This window comes from Dromaius novaehollandiae, chromosome 7, assembly GCF_036370855.1.
Source record: "Dromaius novaehollandiae isolate bDroNov1 chromosome 7, bDroNov1.hap1, whole genome shotgun sequence".
NCBI lineage: Eukaryota > Metazoa > Chordata > Aves > Casuariiformes > Dromaiidae > Dromaius > Dromaius novaehollandiae.
This window is the reverse complement of record NC_088104.1, coordinates 26917921-26941058: the sequence shown is the minus strand read 5'-3', so window position 1 is coordinate 26941058 and position 23138 is coordinate 26917921. Positions and strand designations below refer to the sequence as shown.

The window sequence follows — 23138 nt, the reverse complement described above, 5'->3', positions numbered from 1 at the left end:
TGCTAATGGATTTAAAACTTTTATGATCTTCCTTCCTTCCTTTTTAAATAAAAATTACTGTTTTCATGATTTTCAAGTTAAACATATTTTCCTGTACGCAGAAAAGTGCACTTATAAAATGTCTCTATAAAAGCTAACCTTAGCTGATCTTTAATGCTAATTTTGGAACATATGCTCACTCACAGACTGATTCAGTGCTGTCCTGAATCTTTAGCCCTTGTTTCAATCACAGCAGAGTGGGTGCAAAATGTTACCAACAATGGCAATTCCTGGATAACCACTGTGCATGCATGCAAGATGCTACAGATACAAATCAAAAGTAATTCAAACCTAAGGTCTCTAAGTTAGCAATAAAGAAGCTGACTTCAGCTCCTGAAGTCACCAGAGGTTCATCATCTCTGAAGACCAACCTGTTGGGTTAATAAAGAATTAACAGAACAAACTCAATCAACTAGCACCTCCTTTCTGTTGAATTCAAGTGAGTTACCCTCTGTGAAAAGAAAGTCAGGCCTGGACATCCAAATATTTTCTTAATTATGTTTTTATAATGTTCCCAAGCCCCAGTATATTTGACGAGGAGTCAGACTGTGATGTAGAAAACTATGCCCTGTAGGAATGTTTCCATTTACCATTATTATAAACTCATGTAAAAAAAATACTCATCTTGTTTATTTGTCTAGCCAGGTACTTCCCCAGTAGTATTTTGTATATTTACAATGACAGCTAATACAGCTTTACATAGTTTAGAGTTAGACTAAGGTGGCTGCCATAGTTTATCATTTATTACAAGCTTCTTACCTGGCCTCCATATACATTTGGCTGAAGGTGCAACCCCACAATAAAGGCCTTCATGCCACTTTCCAAAAAGGCGATGTACCACCTTCCCTTCTTGATCTATCACAACACCCTGGACCTCATTTACATTTGAATTCCAGTAGTTTACCTGCAAATTTAACAAAGCAAAAAATTACTAGTTCACCCCTTCACACTGTGCGTTATACTACCCCACTGTGCCATACACACACTGCGCCTATCTTAGTTTGTGACACTAACTGAAGCTTCCAAATTTTGTATCAGATCCGCTCACCTGGAATCAAGAACATTAGAATTCAAAATTCAAACGATCCAAATATTAATTGCTTTAGCATATCAGAAACATTGGACGATTTGATATGTGGTTTTGATATAAAGGAATTTAAACCCAATTAATCACCACCACATAGAGGAACCACATTGTTGCTTCACCCAAATCCAACAAAATTCAACAGTAAAAACAACACTTTGAAAGTTGCAGGATCAGAGCCAGCTAAATCTGTTCTTCCTGTATTAGAAAATACTGACTATACTTGTACACATAAGGGAATTCCTTGATGGTCCTACACAGTGAAGACTTTTAGCCGGTATTAGTCGGTATTTGTTTTCTATTTCTCTTCTCCACTGTGCTTTTCTTAGACACATCTATTTCCTACACCTTTACCTACTGAACTGGTTGCCCATTTTCAGAACATTTATCAAGTCACGACTTTCAGATATGCAACAATGTACCACTGCTAACATTGCAATGGTACCGATATGTTTTGTTGCAAAATAAAGAAAGAAGTTGTTTTTAGGGAAAATAATCAATACTGACAGAACTATACAGTGATCTGTTTTTACATATAGTCCTTGTCTGCATATTGAAATAATGAAGAAAAGCAGCATTATTGAATCTAAAGTGATAAAAAATTCAGGGCCAAATTCTAATGAAGGTTGAAATAATATGCACAGAAGTCCATAGAGTGACTTCACATTCTCACTGTGATATCAAATAAGAAATTGTGGTCTTTTATTTTTAACCTAAAACCAACAAAAATAAAGCACAAAACGATACAGAAATATAACACACTGATATCAAATGGACTGGTTCAATGGAATAGGCGCACTATTTACGACACTACTCTCAATTGATGATTTTCATAGGGATTTGTTGTTTGGCAAAAACAGTGTTGATAAGACAAAATAGGAAATGTGAATTTCAGGAATACTGAAGGAACAGCTAAAAATAAAATTGTGCAGTTTTAGGAACATATTTTAAGTGTTGGAATACATAAGTTACCTTGACAAATGTGAGTTTACAAATACAAACACTGCTTTTTGTGTTTCTGATAGTTATCTCTCCATAATGTTCTATCCACCTCCTTCCACTAAGGATATTATGTATGCAAGTAGTGACTTTGTTCCAGACGTAGTAATCTCCATACCTAAGAACAGACCAACAAGTAATTGGCAATGTAAATTAATCATCATCATGATTGATAAAAAAAGTAAAACATAGCTCTGTTAGCATATATACAAGACCACATTCCTCAAAGACTTTGAAACAATAGCTTATTTTATTAAAAGCATAGCTTCTGGGCACATCACTAATCCTCTACGGAGAAGCTCACTGCATTGCAGAAAGCTAAGGAATGCTGCTATAAGCCACAAAAGCAAGACATTGGGAATCACTGAAGCCCTGTGGGGAATATTCATTGTGCTCAGAGCATTAACTGCTTTGGCCACAATTTCAGTGGGACTGGACAGAGACCCAGAGATCAACAAGTCCTAAAAGCACAGGCTGGATTGAGGCTATAGGTAAACAATGCAAGTAGCACAAAATACATATGGAAAGGACAGAACAGAAAGGAGGTAGAAAGCCGGAGCTCACTGGGACACCATCCCTTTTTCTCTGTAACAATGACCCAGACTCAGAGCATCTCCGTTCTCAAGCAAGGGAACAGAATGAAGGAATGATACCGTGCAAAGCAAATTCTCCTGTAGAACTGTGGAGCAAACATGGAGACAGAAGGCAAAGCTGCTCCGGAGGGCACTTCCCTCAATTTTACGAGATGGATCAAGTCCCTGAGGATGCTGTACTGTTAAAGGCAGAAAGAAAACTTGGCTGCCATTTATAGTGTTTCTGCAGAAATAGTACTGCAAAAGCCGCAGACACATTTAAATATCCTTTCTTTGCATATTCTCAATTTACACCTTGTTTTATCTGTAGTGAAACTCCTTTCTCTCACTACTCTGGCAACACCTGAAGGAAATGTTCTGGCTTGTCTAGAATGTACAACATTTGAAAAACACACTTGCATTATTACTACTGATTCTTCTGAGGCACCATTAGCAGTACTGAGAGCCCTAGTAAGGACAGCGCTAGCTGGGGACAGTGCTGTATTTCACAGTGTTGTTCTAAACAGTTGATTATTACAGTATACAGAAATGGTGTTCTCCTCCTAAAAACATTTCTCGTCCCCTTGGTCTACCAGTATCCAGAGAGTCCATACATTTTTCCTTCAAGAACCCAAAAGGATCCTCAGGCTCCAGCAATGCCTCAGTAATCCAGCCTGTACTGTCAGGAGAGATGTGAACTAGGCACTAACAATCTCACCTGTACTCTTCACATGATGTCTGTGTACACTGCACCCAATCCATTCACAAGGCAGGGCATATCATTAGACCAAAGATTAAACAAAAGGAAATAAGACAGTAGCTTACTTTGGAAGAGTTGCATTCAATGTTCCAACTGGCAGAATTTCCATTGATTTCCCCCAGAATTTGTTTTTCCATCTGATATCTGAATACAGTAGTGAAAGACTTACAAAATTGAAAAGACCAAAATCTCTCACTTGCAATGAACTGTAGCATACGAGATGATCTATGATAGACCATCTAGCTTAGAACACGACAATATAAGCTTGCCATGAAAATAAAAACATATATAATGGAAATTGGTCAGAAAAACTAAATAAATTTTGATTTTCTCATAGAGTTGCCCCACGCTACATTATTGTCAAATCTTGCATGAAAACATGCAGTATAAATTAAATGCATATGCCACTACAGTCCAGGCAAGAAACAGTTGCTTGTTGAACTGTGCAAATCCCACCCCCACCCCCACCCCCAAAAAAAAAACCAAAAAACCAAAACCGCTTGTCTTTAAGAGAAATAACAATTTGCTCGGTAAAAAGCTTTTAAGCAGAAAAATTTTTATAAACAAACTACAAGTGACAAGGAAAGCTATAACATGTATGCTCAGTCATAAGAATGAAAATGTGGAGTGAAATAATTCAGTGCATCAGTTTGCAATATGCAACTACAATAATAAATATAAAAATTCTGTGCAAGTTCCAAATGTAAAGCTAAATCTGTAAGGACAGAGTTTCTACTTGCTAATTAAACAATTTTTCTGCTTTTGAATTAAAAAGGTATACCTTGCCAAAATACAAAGTTCTTCGATTCACAGTGACAGGCAGAAATGGGAGGATGGTGGCTAACCTGGAAAACAGTTGGGATGAGTTAAAAGCAATTAAATTTCATTTCTAAGACATTGTAATTGTTACTGCAAATTAAAAATACCAAATAGCCCGTGCAATTTAGTAGTCTATTTTACTGGGAAAACTAATGTAACTTAAGCTTCCTTTTTTACACTATGTACTTAAAATGACTTTACTACTGAAGTGATTGGTATAAAAACATACACCTTCTAGCATTTAATGAGGTTCACTCATGATAACAAGCTTTCTTTATTATTAAGAAAACATAGCATTTTAACTACAAAGAAAAATTAAGGCTACTCTTCTGAACAAAGGAAACAAAATCTAAACTGAAGTGTCTATCTAGAAACAGGCTTTACCTGCTCTGAGAAAAATCGAAATCCTTTGTCTTCTCTAATACATTCATAAGTTTCACCAAGCACAGGGTTAAATGGCTTGCTTCCTGCTCTAAAGTAGGTAGAGGCATAGCCTGATGCTGCAAAAGCAGCTATGAGGACCTGTTAAAATAGAGACAAGAATGTAAGACAAAGTTGGAGTAAGAAATAATTGGAGATTCTTGCATATATACCATCATTATATGCTATCATACAATTCACATAGAAATTTGCATTAATGAAGCATTGCCTCAGAGTGAAGTCATATATCCCAGCCAAAACCAGTACAAATTGTATTTCTTCTGTTGATGTTATTTGTTTTCATGGCTTCTGTCAGTTTCTTCTAATATTTTTCTAAAATAACAATGTTAGAAGATACTGCTGTTCCAATTTTCATCAGGCTTATCATGAACGACCTAATACAAAGAAGTGTTTTCATCTCTAGTGAGATTCACTTCTCATCCCTGCTCCTTGCAAATAAATATTATATGACAATTTTTAATGACAAGATTACATACTATTTTCCTCTGGGATCTCAGTTTTATTCAGTGTTGAACACAAACAGCTCTCACTTAGTATATTCTTAATGCAAAGTTACATCAGGATCTTCTATGTGTGCTGCCCATCGGCCACCTTTTATCTACATGCAAAGCCCACATTTGCCCTCTGAACCAAGCCTAGATGGGAGTAATAAGCTGAGCGACATGCCACTTGCACTCAGACTGCAACTCCATTTAGTAGAGGTCAGAACAATCAGGAGCAGTAGAAGAAAAGAACTGTCCACTACTTCTGGATGCTAACTTCAGATGATAGCAAAATCCTGATTTTTCAGAGAACAGAGCAGAAGTGGGTAAAATATGCAAAGTACTGCTATCATTGATGTTTTGGGAATTCAGCACTTCTATCAGTCCCACATGCTTCAGTTTAGGTATACAATTTATGCTTTTAAACTGCCATTAGAAGTTTCTCTTATAGCACCTGCCCAGGGTTGCACGAGATTTCTGTAACAGATATAGGGTCAGAATCCAGGTTTGCAAGGACGTTCTCAGTTGCATCATGGCTTTTTCTTGCCTACCTATTCAGTCCTAGAGAGCGTGATTAGTTTTCACGTCAGTGAATCATAATTGCAGTACTTGGTTTGAGGTAAAGAAAAGCCCCTCGGCTTTGTTCAGATCAAATCTAACATCTGTAATTGTACACAGAACTGATCTAATCCAGCAGGGAGGTCTGTTGCTTGTGAACAGGAAGAGTGAGAGAGGATCCTTGCACAGACCTCCAAGCAACAGCTCCTCTTCTAATATACATGTAAGAAGTGCTATGCTACACTTATTACCATGCGTTCATAGGGATCATCAGTTTCAGCAGCCTTGTCCAAGAGTTCGCTGTATTCTAGCTCTTCACAGAGATGTTGCAAAGTATTCAGAGGTTCATTTAGCTCAACTGGCATGGACACTTTGGAAAGATCTTTGCCAATGTTATTTCTCAAAATATTCCACAGATTGATGTTACTAGTGTCAGGGCTGGGAGCTGGGAGACAAGTGCGTCGTCCATTCCTGAATGCACCTCCTGTTAGCTCACCATTAAGAACTGAGAAGGGAAAAACTATCATTGTAAGAAAGCACCAAAAAAAAGAAAGAAAGAAAGAGAGAGAGACACAGACACAGACACACAGACACACAGACACACAGACACACACACACACACACACACACTTATTCATGGAACCAAATTCACCATCAGAACAAGCAACCCAATTTCATTGATTTCAGCTTAGTTGGTTTGTGTAGACATGCAGTAAATCTGGTACATGAACAAAACCAACATAATTTCCCAAAGTTTAAAACATAGCAGTATACTTTGCCGAGAAATGTTGTCTGCAACACTGGTGTTGTCCTCAGATATATTATCACTCACATCACTGATGTAAGATTCATCATCAGAAGCCTAAAACATAAACAAAAGAAATATCGATTAATTCAAATATATACAAAATACCCTGACGAATTAGGCAAAAATAATTACTTGGAAAATAAATACTCAAAGAAATAATTTTTAGCATATTAGAGCTTTTAACTACAACAATTGGATGCTTCAATCAGTCCACGCTGCCAATGCACTAACAACGTCAAGACAAATGCTATGCTCTCTATATGTTTCTGAATTCCTTATTATGAAGCGAAATACGGAGATTAAATCATATAAAGTGTGACTTCAAATGAGATCAGGGATGAACAGAAACAACAACAACACAACACACTGGGGGTGGAAGGTGAGAAAGGATGGTCAACAGACTTGGGCTCTTTATACAGAGCCAAATGTTAAAACGCAACCCATGTTTCAGCAAATCCGAATTCTTCTGAGGATCCAGGGAAACGATACGAGCAAGTTAAGAGCAGTAGTTCAGTACTTCGGAAGATGAAAGGTACTCTTAAATGATCCATAGCAAAGAGGATGCCCAAAAAGAATTGCTGGTATCTACAAATACTGTTTTGATTAGATTACTCAGCTCTACTAAAGAATCTGCTTAAATGTTCTCTGTTTCTAATAATAAAACCCCTAAATTCTTCTTCCTTGTTTCTAAAAGATTACTTTTAATTGTTTCTATTTATCCTACAATACTAGGATTTTAAGAGTGTCAACAGAGCACTGATAAAGAATCCTAAGGGGAAAAAAATAAATAAAAAGATTTTAAAGCCACACTAGTGCTGTGGTCTACCACAAGCCTGCTATTTCTCTAAAAGCAAATAATAGTGTGCCAACATATTGCCTCTTTGACAAGGAGAGCTCATGTGCCAAAGCACTATGGCCAAAAGCAGAGTTCTTCATCTGAAGCATGGAGTGGGTAGTTATGTTACTGATTCTGACAGGTTATATGTGTTATATACATTGTTACCTCTATATTCTGGGTTATCTATGTCAGCATGGAAAAGTAAGAATTGTCTGTATGGTATAAATTAAATGTAAACTTTGTATAACCCAAAAATGGTATAGGCCTTACAACAAACACTCTGTAGTTAAATATTGTGTAGTATTTTGAAAGCAGTCTTTCTGAAAAAATATTTTTGTTAAAAAAGAAAGCTAAAAAATAGAAAATAAAAACATGGGCTCTCCATAATCTAGCACAACTGAGGATATCCCCATTTTATTTTCTTGTTTATTTTTGAAAGGATACTTTTACTGTCAGCTGCATTCCAGCCTTAGATGTAACTCTTATGTGTCCTGTGTCTCTTCTCAGTGTTGCTTCCTTCTCTGTACTGTTAAAGTCAAAGGTTTCTCTGATCTAAAGCTATGACCGAGGCTGAAATTGAAGCTGAAGCTGTCAGCTTCAAGTAGTCACTCTGAGGTCTTATCTGCCTGCCAACAGGCAACAGCACTCTTCATTTAATATAAATGAATTCAATGCTGCATTTGATTTCCATTTCAAGGCAGCACCTATGGAAACCACCACTTTGGGGAGTTCGTTTTCTGAATTGGTCTACAATCTTCAGAAGCCAGCTGAATCAGCAACTTGCAAGAGGAAACTGGATAGTCAGAAAAAAAAATCCTACCATTTGTTGCTGAACAATACACATTGGACAGAGACAATTTAAAAATAGGATGTTGTTCCCTCATGCCAAACCACTGCTTGTTCTTACTTTGTAAGGTTAGGAGAACAAAGCTGGAGAAACTGCAAAGCTATAAAATCTTGACAGAGCTTTATCAGCCAGCAAGATAAATAGATCAATGTCCCTAATCAAGGTGGATGCAAACTCTAATAGTAAGTGTTCTGGAGACAATAATCATGTTATTTGGAAAGGTAAGTGATTCAGTTCAGCAATTCTGTAAACAGCTTTCTTAAATGGCTATAATTAATCACGAATGATTATCCAAGCCTCCAATGAGGGAATCTGAAAAAAAAATACATATAGTGTGAACAATAGAAAAAAACCAATAACGTAATCTTCACTTGTCTGGTACACAACTCTAATGGGATTCTGAAATGCCATTTAATACAACTCAAAAAAGCTCAGGAAAGCTGTGGACAGCAACATGATTCTGCAATCTGTGAATGGTAGCTGCCTTCCTCAATTTTGATCTTGAATGAGCTGAATTTTTAGGCTGCTGTCTACTTCTCTGGTTACAGAGAACACCATTATGTGTATGCTAGAAGAATTTTTTTATTAAATAATTTTAGAACTAAATTAGCTGAGTACCTAGTTGGACATAAATGCTCCTGTTCCTGTCATCCTTATCTGAAACTGCCATAAACTAGCAAAGACCTGTACCAAACATGTTACTGATGCACAACACTTTCAGTTTTACCCTTCAGGGTACATCTGCATCCCATTGCCAGGGAGCACAGGGTTAATTTATCTACACGTTATGCATTCTAATATCTTTTTACTCTAAATAGCATAAAAAAGCACATGAACCAGTAGTAGTGATACCTAATTCCATCTGACCGCAAAAGCAGAGCACACTGTCATAGCCTACCTCATTTTCTGATGAGCTGGCGGACAACAGCACTTCCTGCGCGTCAAAGAACTCTGAAACCGATTCAGACATCGAGAGCCTGCTCTCGTTAGAAACTTGCTGGGACAATGAATTGACATGAATTTGTTCACATGTCTGTAAATAAAGCACAGAAAAACAGAAGTATGATTTCTAACGTAAAAGAAATGTGCATAAAAGGTAAGGGGTAAATCACCTGAATAGTTTTTCTATATCAAATATAAGCATAGACAGCAAGAACAGCCTTTTCATAGGGCTTTGTGTGTATCTAACAGATGAGACTTGGACAATTACAAAATAAAGCACATTTTGAGCAGCGAGCTATGGACCTCTTCATTTGAGGCCTGCTTAACATCAACTGCTAAACTTTAGCAGCGTGAATAATCATAGATCTAGTTCTGTATCAAGAGAAATGAATTTGTGAAGAATAGCTGGATTGTGCCAGACAAGTTCAACCATGAAATTTAGATGAAAAGACACCTGGTCACATTGGACATCACTGGAGCCAGCTTTGATACATCCAGAATTCAATTATAAAGCTTTGTAAGGCCAGGGAGTTACTTTAAATTACTTTGAAAATCAATGCGCTTTTTAACTGGTGTAGCAACAAATGTTTGAAATGTTTGAATATTCCGGACAATGGCTATAACATACATGTTTCCACTCCACGTTTGTACTCCAAATCCTATTTGAATTATGCCATTAACACTGGCTCAATACTACTACTGGGAATAAACGCTGCATGGCTTATTAGAATAAGAATTTAACAGCAAAGACAAGGGTTCCCAAATTCTGCTATGTCTGTATCAGTACAGGGCAAAAGCTAATTCAGTATCTTCCTCTTCCTGCTGTTCATGGGAGGAACACCAGGTTTCAAAATGTTACACTACAAGCTATCAAGTTTAAGAAGGGGAAAAAAGGTTTAAGAATACCTCCCTGTACTGCTCCACCAAAGGAGCTGCTGCTGTGGAGGGAAACAGGGTTTTGTCTTAATCCCCTAAATAGTGTAATGGTTTGAGGAGATAATACAGACAGCACTACTGAAGCCATTCTAAAAAGCTGACATTCAGGTTTCAACTCCATCCCCACTAATCTTCCTACAGAAGTCCTGCAAATGGTTTTGTTGACATCTTAATCCTGTAGAATTGTTTTGTAAAGTTGCCTCAAAAGGAACTAACAAAAAGATCATCAAAATACAAGGCAAGAGGTCAAACATCATTCTTTTTTCACTGGGGATTGGAAGTTTGTGAGCTTACTGATGGCTTATGAAGTTTGATGAATTATAATGGAAACTCATTTCAGTGTTATGTTTAAATTTGTAGGAAGCGATTAAAATTTTAAGTTTTTGTAGAAGGGCTTGGAAAAATACATATACTCCTACCCCCAAAAAGCACTCACACAGGCATGTATCTATACACTGTAAGATTATTTTTGTAAAGTGATTAAGAGTAGTGAGAGAGAGACCTGGGATCCTCCACAAAAAACTCCTGCAATTGGACACTTCTATACCAAGATAAGCATATGCAGATTAAAAAGAAACAGTTCAATAATGTTAACCAACAACAATGAAAAAAAAAGAAGAGGGAGTCATTGCCGAGGTCTTAACTGCAGACCACTGATTGCTGTGCTGTGGCTGCTTCACCCACATCTTCTACTGCTAGTCTCCAACATGCCAGACTCCTGGAAAATTTGTTTGCACATTTTCCAAAAACAAACAAACAAAAGTAACTTGAAACAGATACTCACCTTCCTCTCTTGTTGGGAGAAAGTGAAATAACATTGGAAAGTGGAAAAACATTGGTAAAATGCCAGCAGAATGGTTGTCAAAGTGACTTTAATTGTAACATATTATAGCTCCCAAATTCAGATTTGCCCTTCTCACGAGGGAAACTGTATTGCTACTAATACAGATACTCAGCACAGAATAATATGTTGACTGAGGAAAGGAAAAGAAGACAGACTAGATCTTGCAAACGCACTACTAGTTCCATGCCCCGTTCAAAGAATGAACCTCTTGACTTCAGCAATGCCACTCAAGATACTAAACACCACTTTAAGCACTTGCAGAATTAGGCCATCAAATACTAAACTACTCTACTGATTTTGCAAGAAACTAAGATACAGAAACGGTTAGCTACTGTGCGTTACATTAAAATATAGCAGAACCTCACTGATTCCCACACTCAACAATCCATATTCAAAAACTACAGTCTTTCGCTACTTCTCTGCAAAGACCAAACAGCAGAGTTCTTTAGTGAGAATCTGACATTTTCAATAAATGAGCACTTGCCAATTTGAAAGATTCAGAAATTTGTCAGGAGTGTTTCAGATACTAGTGAGAATTAGCAAGGTTTGACTGTACTCTAAATCCAATAAAGATCAAACTCTTACCTCATCAGGACTAGGGATAATATTTACACTGACAACTTGATCACAGATAACAGATTCTGAATGTATTCTGTTCAAGCGACTCCTTAGTTCAGCATTCTGGTTGAGAGCCTTAAAATAAAAATTACATATTTATTACAAAGCAAACATTAAACTGGAAAAAAAAATTGTCTGAACTCACTTTTCGCAGAAATTTCCTAAGAAACCTCAGAACCTCCCTTGTTCCATTTTTAGAGAAATACGCATTTTGAAATCTACTATAACCAGCAGTATACGATTTATACTTTTGGTTGGTTTGTTTTCAGTGATTTTCAGGAGTCAGGGAGACTGATATGCTTCCACAGTGTTAACAGTGGCATGCTACCCTAATTCTTCAGATAGCTCTTTGTCAGGAATACCAGTGGGTTATGTATATTATAGAAATAGAGAGTGAATGCAGGGAGAAAGAATGAAACTGCATAACATGAAATGCCCCCAAAACGCCCAAAGAGGCAATGCCTATATTACAACTATACCAAGGTTATCACACTTACAGCCAGCAAAAGGGCACTGCTTGCTCTCCAGCAAAAAACCCATGATCATTAGGATCACTGGGCACTTGCCTCTCCAGACCAAGTGATGTATTTACATGCGTGTGTTCATTTCAAACTACAGATCCCCTAGAGCTTCACAAAATAGACCAATACCCATAGAATTCAACTGGTGTCTGATATTTCCTTTTTTTTCTCCTTTTTTAAAGCCCAACCTATGTTATATATTTGGGTACATACACACATATAGTCTGTTATGTAGAAACGTGTGCAAGATTGGTGAAGTTCAGAAGAACACAGTATATTACATGGCTAGAACATGAACTGCTAGTTGTTTTAAACCTAACATATCCCCACCACTGGGGCTATAGAAGTAAACAACAGAAACACATACTTTTTGAGGGGAAAATGATTGTTATAGTAAGGTAATAACCTTCCTCTCTCCTAGTGCAGCCTCAGGAATTGATTGCATGACTGTGCTGAAACAAAGTAGGACCAAAGTAAAATAGGTTAGATTAAACTGTTACTGAAGATGATTTAAATGATGCCACTTTATTTTGCTCTAAAATTGTCTAGGCATGTTCACAGCCATTTATCAGGAAGGGAGAGCGACCACTAACAGCAGACAGGCAGTAATATCTTAAACTGCTCAGACCTGGCCATGAGACTGGTCAAAGCCAGCATCTGACTATGTACTAAATATCCACTTCTTCCCCACTCAGACTATGAGCATGTGTGTGATAGTATGACAATGACTTTTAGATTGACGCTTGGAGGCCAGAAATGAGAAGAACTCATGAACACCTATTTTATACAAGTTGGTAATAACAGTCTCCACTGGTCTTCGTTATATTTGTATTGGTAACCAGGATGGGAACTACTCTTTATCTCTTGTCCCCTATCCTTTATTACAACATGCAGTAATCAACCTGCATGGCATCCCTATTCATCAATGTCTATAAAAACTTTATGCATCAATTTTAATAGCAACTCCCTTAACCCAATAAAATAATTTATAAAATTATATATACATTTGGGTAAAGTTCTGTTTTCCTTTAAACCTGTGTACCCATTTCTTGCAAATGCAGTGCTCCACACCAATCCACCCTTCAGAGTAAAAGCTCTCATTTTTTCTTGACAATCAATTCAGTAATTGGAGTTTTTTTGCAACCTCAGGATATCCCCCATGGAGTGGTCTAGAGCAGCACTTCACCAAAGCACTTACTGTTGATGAATCTCTTGTTCCTCACTTAATCCAATGATAATTTTTCCTTTGGCATAAGTGGGAGAGACTCTGACCAAAAGCAATTTACCCATGATTACCCTGTAGCCCATGAATCCTTTTGCAGTTAGAGACATGAATATATAAAACAAATATGAAAATATTCATTTGAAATTTAAAACTTCATTAAGAAAATGAGAACAACTCCTTGACTGTGCTAGAAATAGCTCCAAGAAAGGTTTCTATCATCTGTATAAAAATATTTCATACCTTTACTTTACCTTGGAAAACCGTAACGAATATATGCTTACACAAACAAATGATATCCTTCATCTCTGCATGCATTGAAGTTAGACACATGCTCTCATATCGATAATGAAACATACATCAGGGTAGTTCTGGTTGCAGAACTTGGCTTTTTCTTGGCTTTTCCACCTCAAGAAACAGCCAAAATACAAAAGGAGCTGCATCTGGCAAGCTAGGCATTTCCAGATGTGCTTGAAATCAAAGCAAGAACATACCTGAGAGAGGGACTGTCTGAGGTGTGCTTGAAATCAAAGCAAGAACATACCTGAGAGAGGGACTGTCTGAGGTGTGCTATTTGTGCATTGTGGCCTGTAAGATCTTGTTCTGAAACAATCTGCTTAAGTTTCTCCTTCTCTATAGCTATGCTGTTAAAGGCAGACTTCAAGAGAGAATGAACTAGGCAAAAAGAAAAAAAAAACAAGTATTTTCTCAGCTACAGGACTGCAGTTACATCTATTGCAGTATTTGAGCAGTAAAGACTGAGAGTGAGATTACCGCCCTGCAATTACAGAAATTTGAAACAAAGATCTGAACTTCAGGCAATCTGTGTCCAAATCCAGTACAAACAAGTACTGCTTGAGTTTGCAATGTGCATACAGTGTATTCAGTGTCTGCATGCACTGAGCATATGGAAAGGTACATATTTGGAAAATGTGTTCAGTGTTGTCTTTTTCCTTATAAATCAAATTCATTTGTTCAGTGTTCTTTTCTCTTCAGAGTAATAAATAAATCAGTTTTTCTAAGACTTAATATTGCACTAATAGAGAGGATTACTTTGACCTTTAAACAGGCTTTCTGGTGATTTGTAAGAAATATAGGTGAGTGGCAGGTTTTTCCCATATTACATAACAGATAGCAAACTGGTAACAAACACTTAAGATAGCATTTTTCAGGCTATAGGACCATACATTAATTGGCAATACGACGACAGTTCTGAAGCATATTCTAGTAGTGAGCACTCCTCCTGTTCTTTCTGCTAGCGTGGAAAACAAATTGCACAAAAAATTGTACAAGACTGTACATTGCAGGGTTTACCTATTTCTTTATATTCACCACATCCATAGAAAATATATTAAGGATGTATATATGGTCTTTACGTAAACCACCTGAACAGTTAAAAATTCTCATACAACATTGTCTAGACAAACGTCCTGGCCATAACTAAGCCGAAGCAATAAAGAAGCACAAAGTAAAAGCCCAGTGAAGGAAAGATTGGACATTCTCAATTACCTTTTTGTGCCATCAGGCAAAATTCTTCTTGCAGCTTGATGTACTCGGTAGAGCACTCCAGGGGGTCAGTTACGTGACTTGGGGGCGTCTGAAATTCAATGTCTGCACAAAGGTTGGGATTGGATGAATGCAGCCGAACGGGTGACATTGTAGCACTGAAAGGGACCTACAGTGAGAACCAAAAAATCATAATGTATAACGTGCAACCAACCTTTGACAGTATACCCTGTGGAAGCAAAATACAAATTTCTTCTGAAAATGGGGGGGGGGGGGGGGGGGGGGGAAGGCCTGCTTCACAATATGAAAAACACAGTAAGAATGAACATGCAACTTTTTACTCTCCTAAATCTCAGCACCATTGATGCAGAGTTCCTTGTGCTTCCTGAAAATTTACACTGAACAGACAAAAAAAGGCCTAAAAACAGCACTAAGAGCTAATGACAGCACTTTAATTTTAACATACACAAAAATGTTGCATTGCCTAATGCCTAAAAGAAGACTGGAAAATTGAACCATGATGTATACTACTTTATACTTTGACATTAGAGAGTACATACAGTATGATTCAGTTGTTACAATATCAAACTTTGAAATATGTAAGTTCCTCCACAGATCTGGAAATAGGATACAATATTCCCAAAGATATTACTGAAGAGTTTCAAAACTACTGATAAACCTTGAGTTAAAATTCACTACTGGCAACTATGTAAGAGGCAAAAAGCACATATGCTTCATATATTCTTTTTAATTAAACAAAAAGAAAACCTCTGCCTTATTTTCATTTAAGGTACATGAACCATAAATTAACGCAAAATGACAAAACTTAATAAAATACAGTATTTATGACTATTTCCAATTCTTTCTCCTACAATTTTTACATACGGTAAAAATATACATGAATACTTATAATTTATATATATAATGTGTATTGAAAAATTACCTATAGTAGTGCATGCATACCACTTTTATATACATGATATACGCTAGTGTGTGTGCATCTGTGTGCATCTGCATGCGTCTGCATATACTTTATTTCATTTTCATTTTACCATTTACACGCGTTTGTATAAAAATTAGGCCAAGAACCCAATTTTCAAAACTAAATGCACAGGTAAGGCATGCAGAACTACATTTTGGTGCTTATACATGAAACATTGCTAAACACATTGAACTTGTTCAATCTAGTTTATCTCATGATAAAAATTTTCACACTGCAGCCCAATATAAATTATCAAAATATGAAAAATGGGGCCAAAATATAGATTTTTCTGAGGCAAGACAAAAAGCAGCAGATAATATAAAAAGTCATATTACTAAGAATTTTATCAACAGATAAGATAACAGACGTTACTGCCACTATTATAAATTGATCCCTTGTTATTTCATTGCATCAGGGAATGGTTCTGTCAATCCCTCCCTGTAAAATTTCTCTCATCAGTATATGTTTTACATTTCTAACTCTCTGATGGAATCCTCAAAAACCTCTTCCATCAGTTCATCACATCTCATTCCACTCTTCAGCACGCTCTCTAAAGCAGCCTTTTCCACCCTCATCTTCCTCAACTTCCAGATACATATAGCACATAAATGAATAGCTTTATGGCACCTACCTATTGCAACATTTATTCTCTTCTCTCATGTGTTCCGATTTATAACTATGCCAGCGAAGTAGGTATTTTTTCACTGGACCTCATTTTAGAGTCATATCAAGAAGACTTTATTAACAAGAGTATAGAATAAATCCCTTTCATTCATATTGGATATTTGTCCTGTTGTGTTCTTTGCTGGTATCAGACTCTCTCTCAACAGCCAAACAAAACTCCCTTACATTTTTAAATAGGTTAATTTCAAGTTTCTTTTACAAATCCTTTCAATTCTTTAAATCGTAGAGCACGTTCCCAGACCCTTCTGATTCAGAGCTCTACGAAGGCACAACTGCTCCAGGTGACTATCAGCCCAGAACACAAAGTACCCCGCTTTCTTAGGCTTTGTCATCCAGCACCACCCCAATCCTCCACTCCGGCCGAAGGCAGGAAACACACCTGCCCTCCGGCCCTATGCCACGCACAGGCTGGAGGGCGAGGGGCAGGGCTGGCAGCGCTGCGGGCAGGCTGCCCATGCCTGGGCTGCAAAAGGCACTTCTTGAGGAACCTGGCTGGAGAGACCTGGTCTAGATCCATCATTTCTGCCTTGTCCCTCAGCCAGCCAGGCTGAAAAGCATTGCAGAGAGACTTCCCTTAAAACCATGTCATGTTTCTGCAGTGAGGTTACTGGAAAAATAATATTTTAAAGTATGTCCTAGAAACAGTGTTTGTATGTTCTACAAATGCTGTGACACTGATTGCAAGAAATACATATTCACAAGACAGAGACAAGTAACTGCTTTACTGATTGCTTTAGAGAGCTACACAAGAACTGAAAATATTGACAGACATGAACTCTCACCATCTGCATCTTTTAGGAAAATCTCCAAGTTACTTTCCACAACAGATGAAAAAAATCCACATTGAACAACCTCTATCATTCACCGGAATAACCAATAGTCTAAGAAACACTACCTACAATTTTCTTCCCCTTTAGTTCCTTTCACTGCTGTGCTTTCTCTCTATACCCATGGTAACTTGACACTGACTTTATTACTTAACTGATTTTTTTTAATCATGAGCTTCTTGATTCATCCCTCAATGGTTTTTTTTGTTTGTTTTGCTTTGTTCTTTTTTTTCTCCCCACCTCTCACTCTTCTAGACATTACTTCAGATGTACCTTGTTCTTTCTGTTTTACTCCAGGGGCTGAAACACCCACTCATCCATTAGCTTCTTCAGAATTAAGTTTCATTTAGGAACAGAATGTTCCCAGTGCAGCGGGGTTGTAAGGAGAACCTCCTCTTTCTGCCACGCATGTACCTTGCATAATTCTATATTCCTCAGCCTGTACATACAGCTTCACTGTTTGAGAGAGACAAGCACTTTGCTAAATCAGCCAGGAAGAACCGGCTACTGCTGCAGCTACAGAGAGTCATTATGGTACCTCCAATGCCTCCTGCACTCCTTCCAGCCCTCCTCCAGGACCTCACTCCTCTGGTCCTCACACTCTAGCAGCTTTTTTCAGCTGAAGGTGACAGCTCAGCTAGGCCCTGGGCATCTCCCATTCCTCTTCTATACTGGCTGCTTTGACATCCAAGATCAGGCATATTTGCTCAGCTTTACTGCCCATTGCTGCAGCTTTTGCCAGTGCTGTTTCACTGCTGCTGAAACTTCTGATTAGAGCCTCCCACTGACGCTGCTCAGCCATGTAAACTGAGCAGCGGGCTGACTTCTCTGCAAGCCAGGCAAATTGATGAGGTCAGAATATCAATCAATTATTGAGCACAGCATTCAGCATGAACTGATTATGGGGGATTAGGTTTAGATGAGTTAATTTGGGAATAGGAGAAGCACTGATTTCTCTCATGCTTTTTCAGAGGGCCTAACAGTAACTGAGGCTTGTGGTTCAGCTAGCAGGAGGTCAGGATACTCAGGCTGAGGCAGCAACTATGTGTGATCTAGGGGATTTTAGCTATGAGCTGCTGCAGCATGCTCTGAGACCCTGGAACGCTTTTGTCTGGTGAAGATGTTCACTGCTTGGGCTACGTAAGCATGGGTATGGGTAAAGCCCACTGTAATCTTTAGCTGCACAGAGGTTTTTTTTCCCTGTACATTTTTGTCTTCTCTATCTAGCTGCTGTACTAGCCAGTTGGTAGATTAATACTGATGTCCATATTTTGCATTGCTAATACATGCTTTCATGAAAAAGCTGCAGCAGAAGCTATCCTAATAATGCAAATTTGATTTCACAAATAATGCTCCCCCCTCCCATTTAGCAGCCCCCACACTGATTTTGTAGCTCCAGATTTCGCGTCAAGGACTCTGAGAACTAACAAAACGAAATATAGATACTAGTGGTAGTAATATGACTTTTTGGAATTATGGAATGTAAACAGAAGGTGTTTTAAATGAAGAAGCTAACCTTATATTGCTAAAAAATAAATCAGGAAATTTCATGATGGATTTGTAACAAACCTCCTTGGTTCTGCTGTCTTGCTCTAGACTATCATGAGAATCTTTTAACAGAATTTGGTGGTACATTTTGTTTTGCATAGAACACGGAGTATATCAAAGATGCTTTGAAATTGTGCAGGGCCTGAGTCTAATGTCACTTGCACTTGCATAAAAGAGGAGGAACATGTACCATGTACCATGTAAAAAGCTCAGACCCAAATCTATGAGGTTCATTTGGGTCAGGGCTGACCACATCACTTCTAATTAACTCAGATGAAAGTGGGTAACATGGACACCTCCATAAAATGCAAGTAGCATTTTCAGTAACTTATTACACACTCAAGTTAAAAAGCTTCCCATTTTTAGAGCTATCCCTTGATTTTAAATCCACTCACTGTTGTAGCCACTGCAGCTGCTAGTCTCTGCCGGCGTCGTGTTGTGCTGAGCTGGCCCTTCGGCGCCGGCCCTTCCTGACAGTGAATGCAAGAAGAAAAGGGAGTAGAAAAAGAGAAGGGAAGGGGTGATGGGACATAGAAAGATGAAAGGTGATCAGAAAAGGGAGAGGGAGAGTCTTTCAGTGGAGTTTAATTTTTTTAGCTCTAATGGCCTACACATTCTGAGAATATATCACATGTTCTCATCTGTGTATGCCAGAGATTTAAATAGCTAGTTACTTCGCTAAAATTATCTCCAGATGACTTGGACTGCGATGCACTCACTAAGGCTAAAAAAAAAAAGAAAAAAAAAAGAAAAAAATGAATTCTATTAACATTGCTGTTGAGTCATAAGGCAATTATGGAATACAAAAACAAAAGGATGCTATGGCATGGCAGAAAACACAAAATCAAAGCTCATTTTGGGGGTCACTTGACCATCTAGAACAGGAATTCTGAAAGAGATCGCATTGCATTAGTGGAAGTGCGTGAACTGCAGTTATTAAAGATTTATGCTACTCCATGGTAAAACTTTTCAGTAGATATGCTATAGGGAGCTTGCTTATATAAACATTTCTGTGCACAACTCTAGCAATCTGAAGTCCATCCCTGGGCTTATTTGCCCATTTTCTCTGCATACCAGTCTTTTGAATTCCATAGGATGCAATTACTCCTTTTCTATATTACTGAAAGCTTGGCTTCCAAAGCAATGCAAACCCCCCTGTAAAGCACCAGAAATGATGACTACGTATTCCAACAAATCCTTCCATTTTGGCATGCCTAACTTGTGGCCAGACCCTGCTTAATTTAACTTTTATTTTACTTTTAAGAAAATTCATCACAGTGCATCAAAGTCAAGCAAGTAGTTTTCCAATGCAGAGGAGCTCCACACATATCACAAAATCCTCCTATTTAATGTCTGATCTAACTGTCATTATTTGAAAGCCATTTGAAGATTTGTATAAGGCTAGTAAAGCTATATTTCTACTTACAGAAAACTGTTTTCCATTCCTTTACCTTTTTCTTCCCCTATACACCTTCACACTTAGCCACTTCAGTACTTTTAAATCCACATACATTTGTAATTATTCTAAAAGCAGCCTGAGCACTATATAAATAACAATGGCACAGATTTGAGACATGGCCACCATGTTCCAATGGGATATTGTAGTTCAGTAATCAACCAAAGTCTCTTGCTCCTTGAGCCTCTAACGGGCCAGCTGGCAGGGTGCATGAATCTGAGCACGGCCATAGCTTCCACCCTCTGCTTGATGCTGCTCACAGTGCTTCAAACCATGCAAGGGTTTCTCATGATCACAGTAATAGAAGCCTTGCTTTGTAATTGTTTTGTAAAATCCTCACATTAAAAACATGTCTGTGTTAAAGGATACATGCATTACAAACTTCGCTGAAACAGACTGCATCATATGATCAATGTACAGCTCTTTGTACTCTACAGAAGTATGTCTATCCTGTGAATAAGTCTAGCAAAATATACCTTTTTTAACTAACAGGGATATATATATATATGTATATATTTACACAGAGAGAAAGAGAAACGCGTATGTGTGTGCGCATGTGGCATTCATAATGTATAAGATTCTGAATGCAGGTATACATACTACTGAAATTGGAACAACAAGCTCTGCAGAACCCCAAAAACATAACATAAAGTGAAGTAATAACCTATGAGTTCTGATTTGTAAAATATAAATATATAAACAGCCATGTAAGGGCAAGGGTAATAAGGCAGTCTTTCGGTCTGGTTTCATTCTGAGCTGGAAGCCTCAGTAGAACAAGCTGACATTTCAGGTTGCTCTGTTTTGAGCAGTTCTCCTATTAAACAAATTCTTTTTTATTCTTTCTTTCAATCAGTCTCATAACTTCACTGCTCTCCCTTTGAGGGAAATCAAATCAATGTTACTTCATTTTGTTACTATTAAGTATTTTAATTTTTTCCTCTTGTGAAGATCTTTAGACTATCACAAGAATGACAAATCCATCTTTTACCCAAAGCAAAATAATAAAAAAAAAATCTTCTCAGTTTTTGTACAAAACTATCTTTAGTAAAATGAAATAATATAGGCCAACTAACCTGTTGTTGCAGACCATTTTCATAAGACTTTAAATAGGCCTTATAAAAACAAAATAAACCTCCTTCATAAAAGTAATCCTTGTTCACAGAAGCAGTCTGAGTAGTATTCTCTTGAGTAAAGGTCTGAAAATTAAGCTGTTAATTCCACAATACCAAACCCCAAGACCTGCAAACACATATGCACAGCCTTTATTTTACTCAGGGGACTAACTGCATTCTAGTTACTGGGATTAGATGTGTGAGCAAAGTTAAGTACATACAGAATGGATACCTCCTGGGTAAATATGTATTTGTATGAAACAAATCAAGAAGCCAGACTTGTCCTCACATGAAGAAAAAAAATAGTATACTTTAATATATTGTACACCTAGCATTCATATTCCAGAAGTGTGTTAGCAAGAATGCAACAAAAGCAATGTTATAAACAAAAAGAGGTAATGATTACAGTACAGATGGAAGAACTCTCTCCTTGCAGTGGGGTACAGAGCTAGCAAAAATTACAGCATTGTTCCCCATTACCCATGAACAGGACACCAATCTATACAGTCCCTGGTTTTCATGCTTCCTGGAAGGATGGCTCTCAAAGTCATACTATTAGATGCTCCCCTGACTGTAGTTAACCATTGCTCTTTCTAAAAATATAATAAATAAATAAATAAAATAGATGCAAGTACTTCAAATGGAAATAATAGTGCAACTAGCTGGAAGTTGATATGTTAGTATGACAACATTATCCCCTAAAACTAATGAGATGTGCGGAGGCAGGTGGAATGGAAGCTCCGTTGGTACCAAATCTGTCAACCGTTTAAGATTAAATCATGTGTAGTCTCCATGAAGAAACAAAGACAAATTAGAAAAAGTGATTCCCAGTAGTGAATGTCATGGTATGTAATTTATGAAGAGTTGGAATAGTCTTGAAAACAATGACCTATAAGGAAGACCAATGAAGCCAGAACGAATGGCTAACAGAAGAATAAAAAGGGATCGTAAGCATAGAAAAGCATGCAGGAATGGGAGGTAATCCACTTATTAGTGCAACAGCAACATGAGCAAGTTAAGAATAAAATAAATGAGTCAGAGTGAGGCTATCTTCCACAGACCACAGCTTTAGCACATTCCCAGGACAAGACACCCCTTGAAAGAAGAAACAGTGTGTTAAGCCCATCAAACCAGGTCAGACGTCAGGTAAGCAGCCAAAAAGGAGTCTTAGCCTTCTGTATGATTTAGAATAATTTTATTGTTTCTGTTCTTCGCCTGCAAATTAATTTCTAAATTGGTCATCAATAATTTAATGCTTTGCTCTAATAAGATAAGCTTTTATATTTGCAGCTTTAAGCTTTTCAGGAGTCAATGCTCGCCCAGGTCAAGCAGAGTTCATTATCTCCCCAGAAGTAACAGACCTGTATAAAGCAGTGCTATGTGCACAAACTATCTCAGGGCAACATGTAAACCAGACCTTACTTGAGAATTTCAGGAGCTGCTAACCTGCAAACTGCAGTGTAAAGATCAGTGCCAGAATCAGACACAAACTCTCTCACAGGAAGCACAGACCATCGTCGCTTTGGCAAGGTGCAGGCGACACAGAAACCACTTATAATTCCTCATAATCCACCCTAAATGATCATACACTGACTGCTTTCATGATTCTTCTTCATGTCCCAGAACCCAAAAATTCTACACAATTTTTGTGGAGAGGAGTTTCCCTGAGACCACCATGGTATGAAAGAACATG

At 37.7% G+C, this 23138-nt stretch overlaps 1 protein-coding gene across 9 annotated transcripts in view; it reads right to left on the bottom strand.

Moving 5' to 3' along the window:
* The window catches only part of OSBPL6 (oxysterol binding protein like 6), a 121157-nt gene that overhangs the window by 23648 nt on the left and 74371 nt on the right, over positions 1-23138 (bottom strand). For 7 of the 9 annotated variants that reach the window (XM_064515008.1, XM_064515009.1, XM_064515011.1 and 4 more), the window contains 12 exons: positions 19273-19347; positions 14840-15005; positions 13875-14005; positions 11555-11662; positions 9146-9280; positions 6529-6616; positions 6006-6259; positions 4658-4795; positions 4236-4299; positions 3520-3598; positions 2096-2240; positions 799-943 (listed from right to left, as the gene is read on the bottom strand). In XM_064515008.1, the coding sequence (XP_064371078.1) occupies positions 799-943; positions 2096-2240; positions 3520-3598; positions 4236-4299; positions 4658-4795; positions 6006-6259; positions 6529-6616; positions 9146-9280; positions 11555-11662; positions 13875-14005; positions 14840-15005; positions 19273-19347 (1528 nt within the window). The remainder of the gene's footprint in view (positions 1-798; positions 944-2095; positions 2241-3519; positions 3599-4235; positions 4300-4657; positions 4796-6005; positions 6260-6528; positions 6617-9145; positions 9281-11554; positions 11663-13874; positions 14006-14839; positions 15006-19272; positions 19348-23138) is intronic. The other 2 variants (XM_064515010.1, XM_064515013.1) reach the window with 1 other exon arrangement.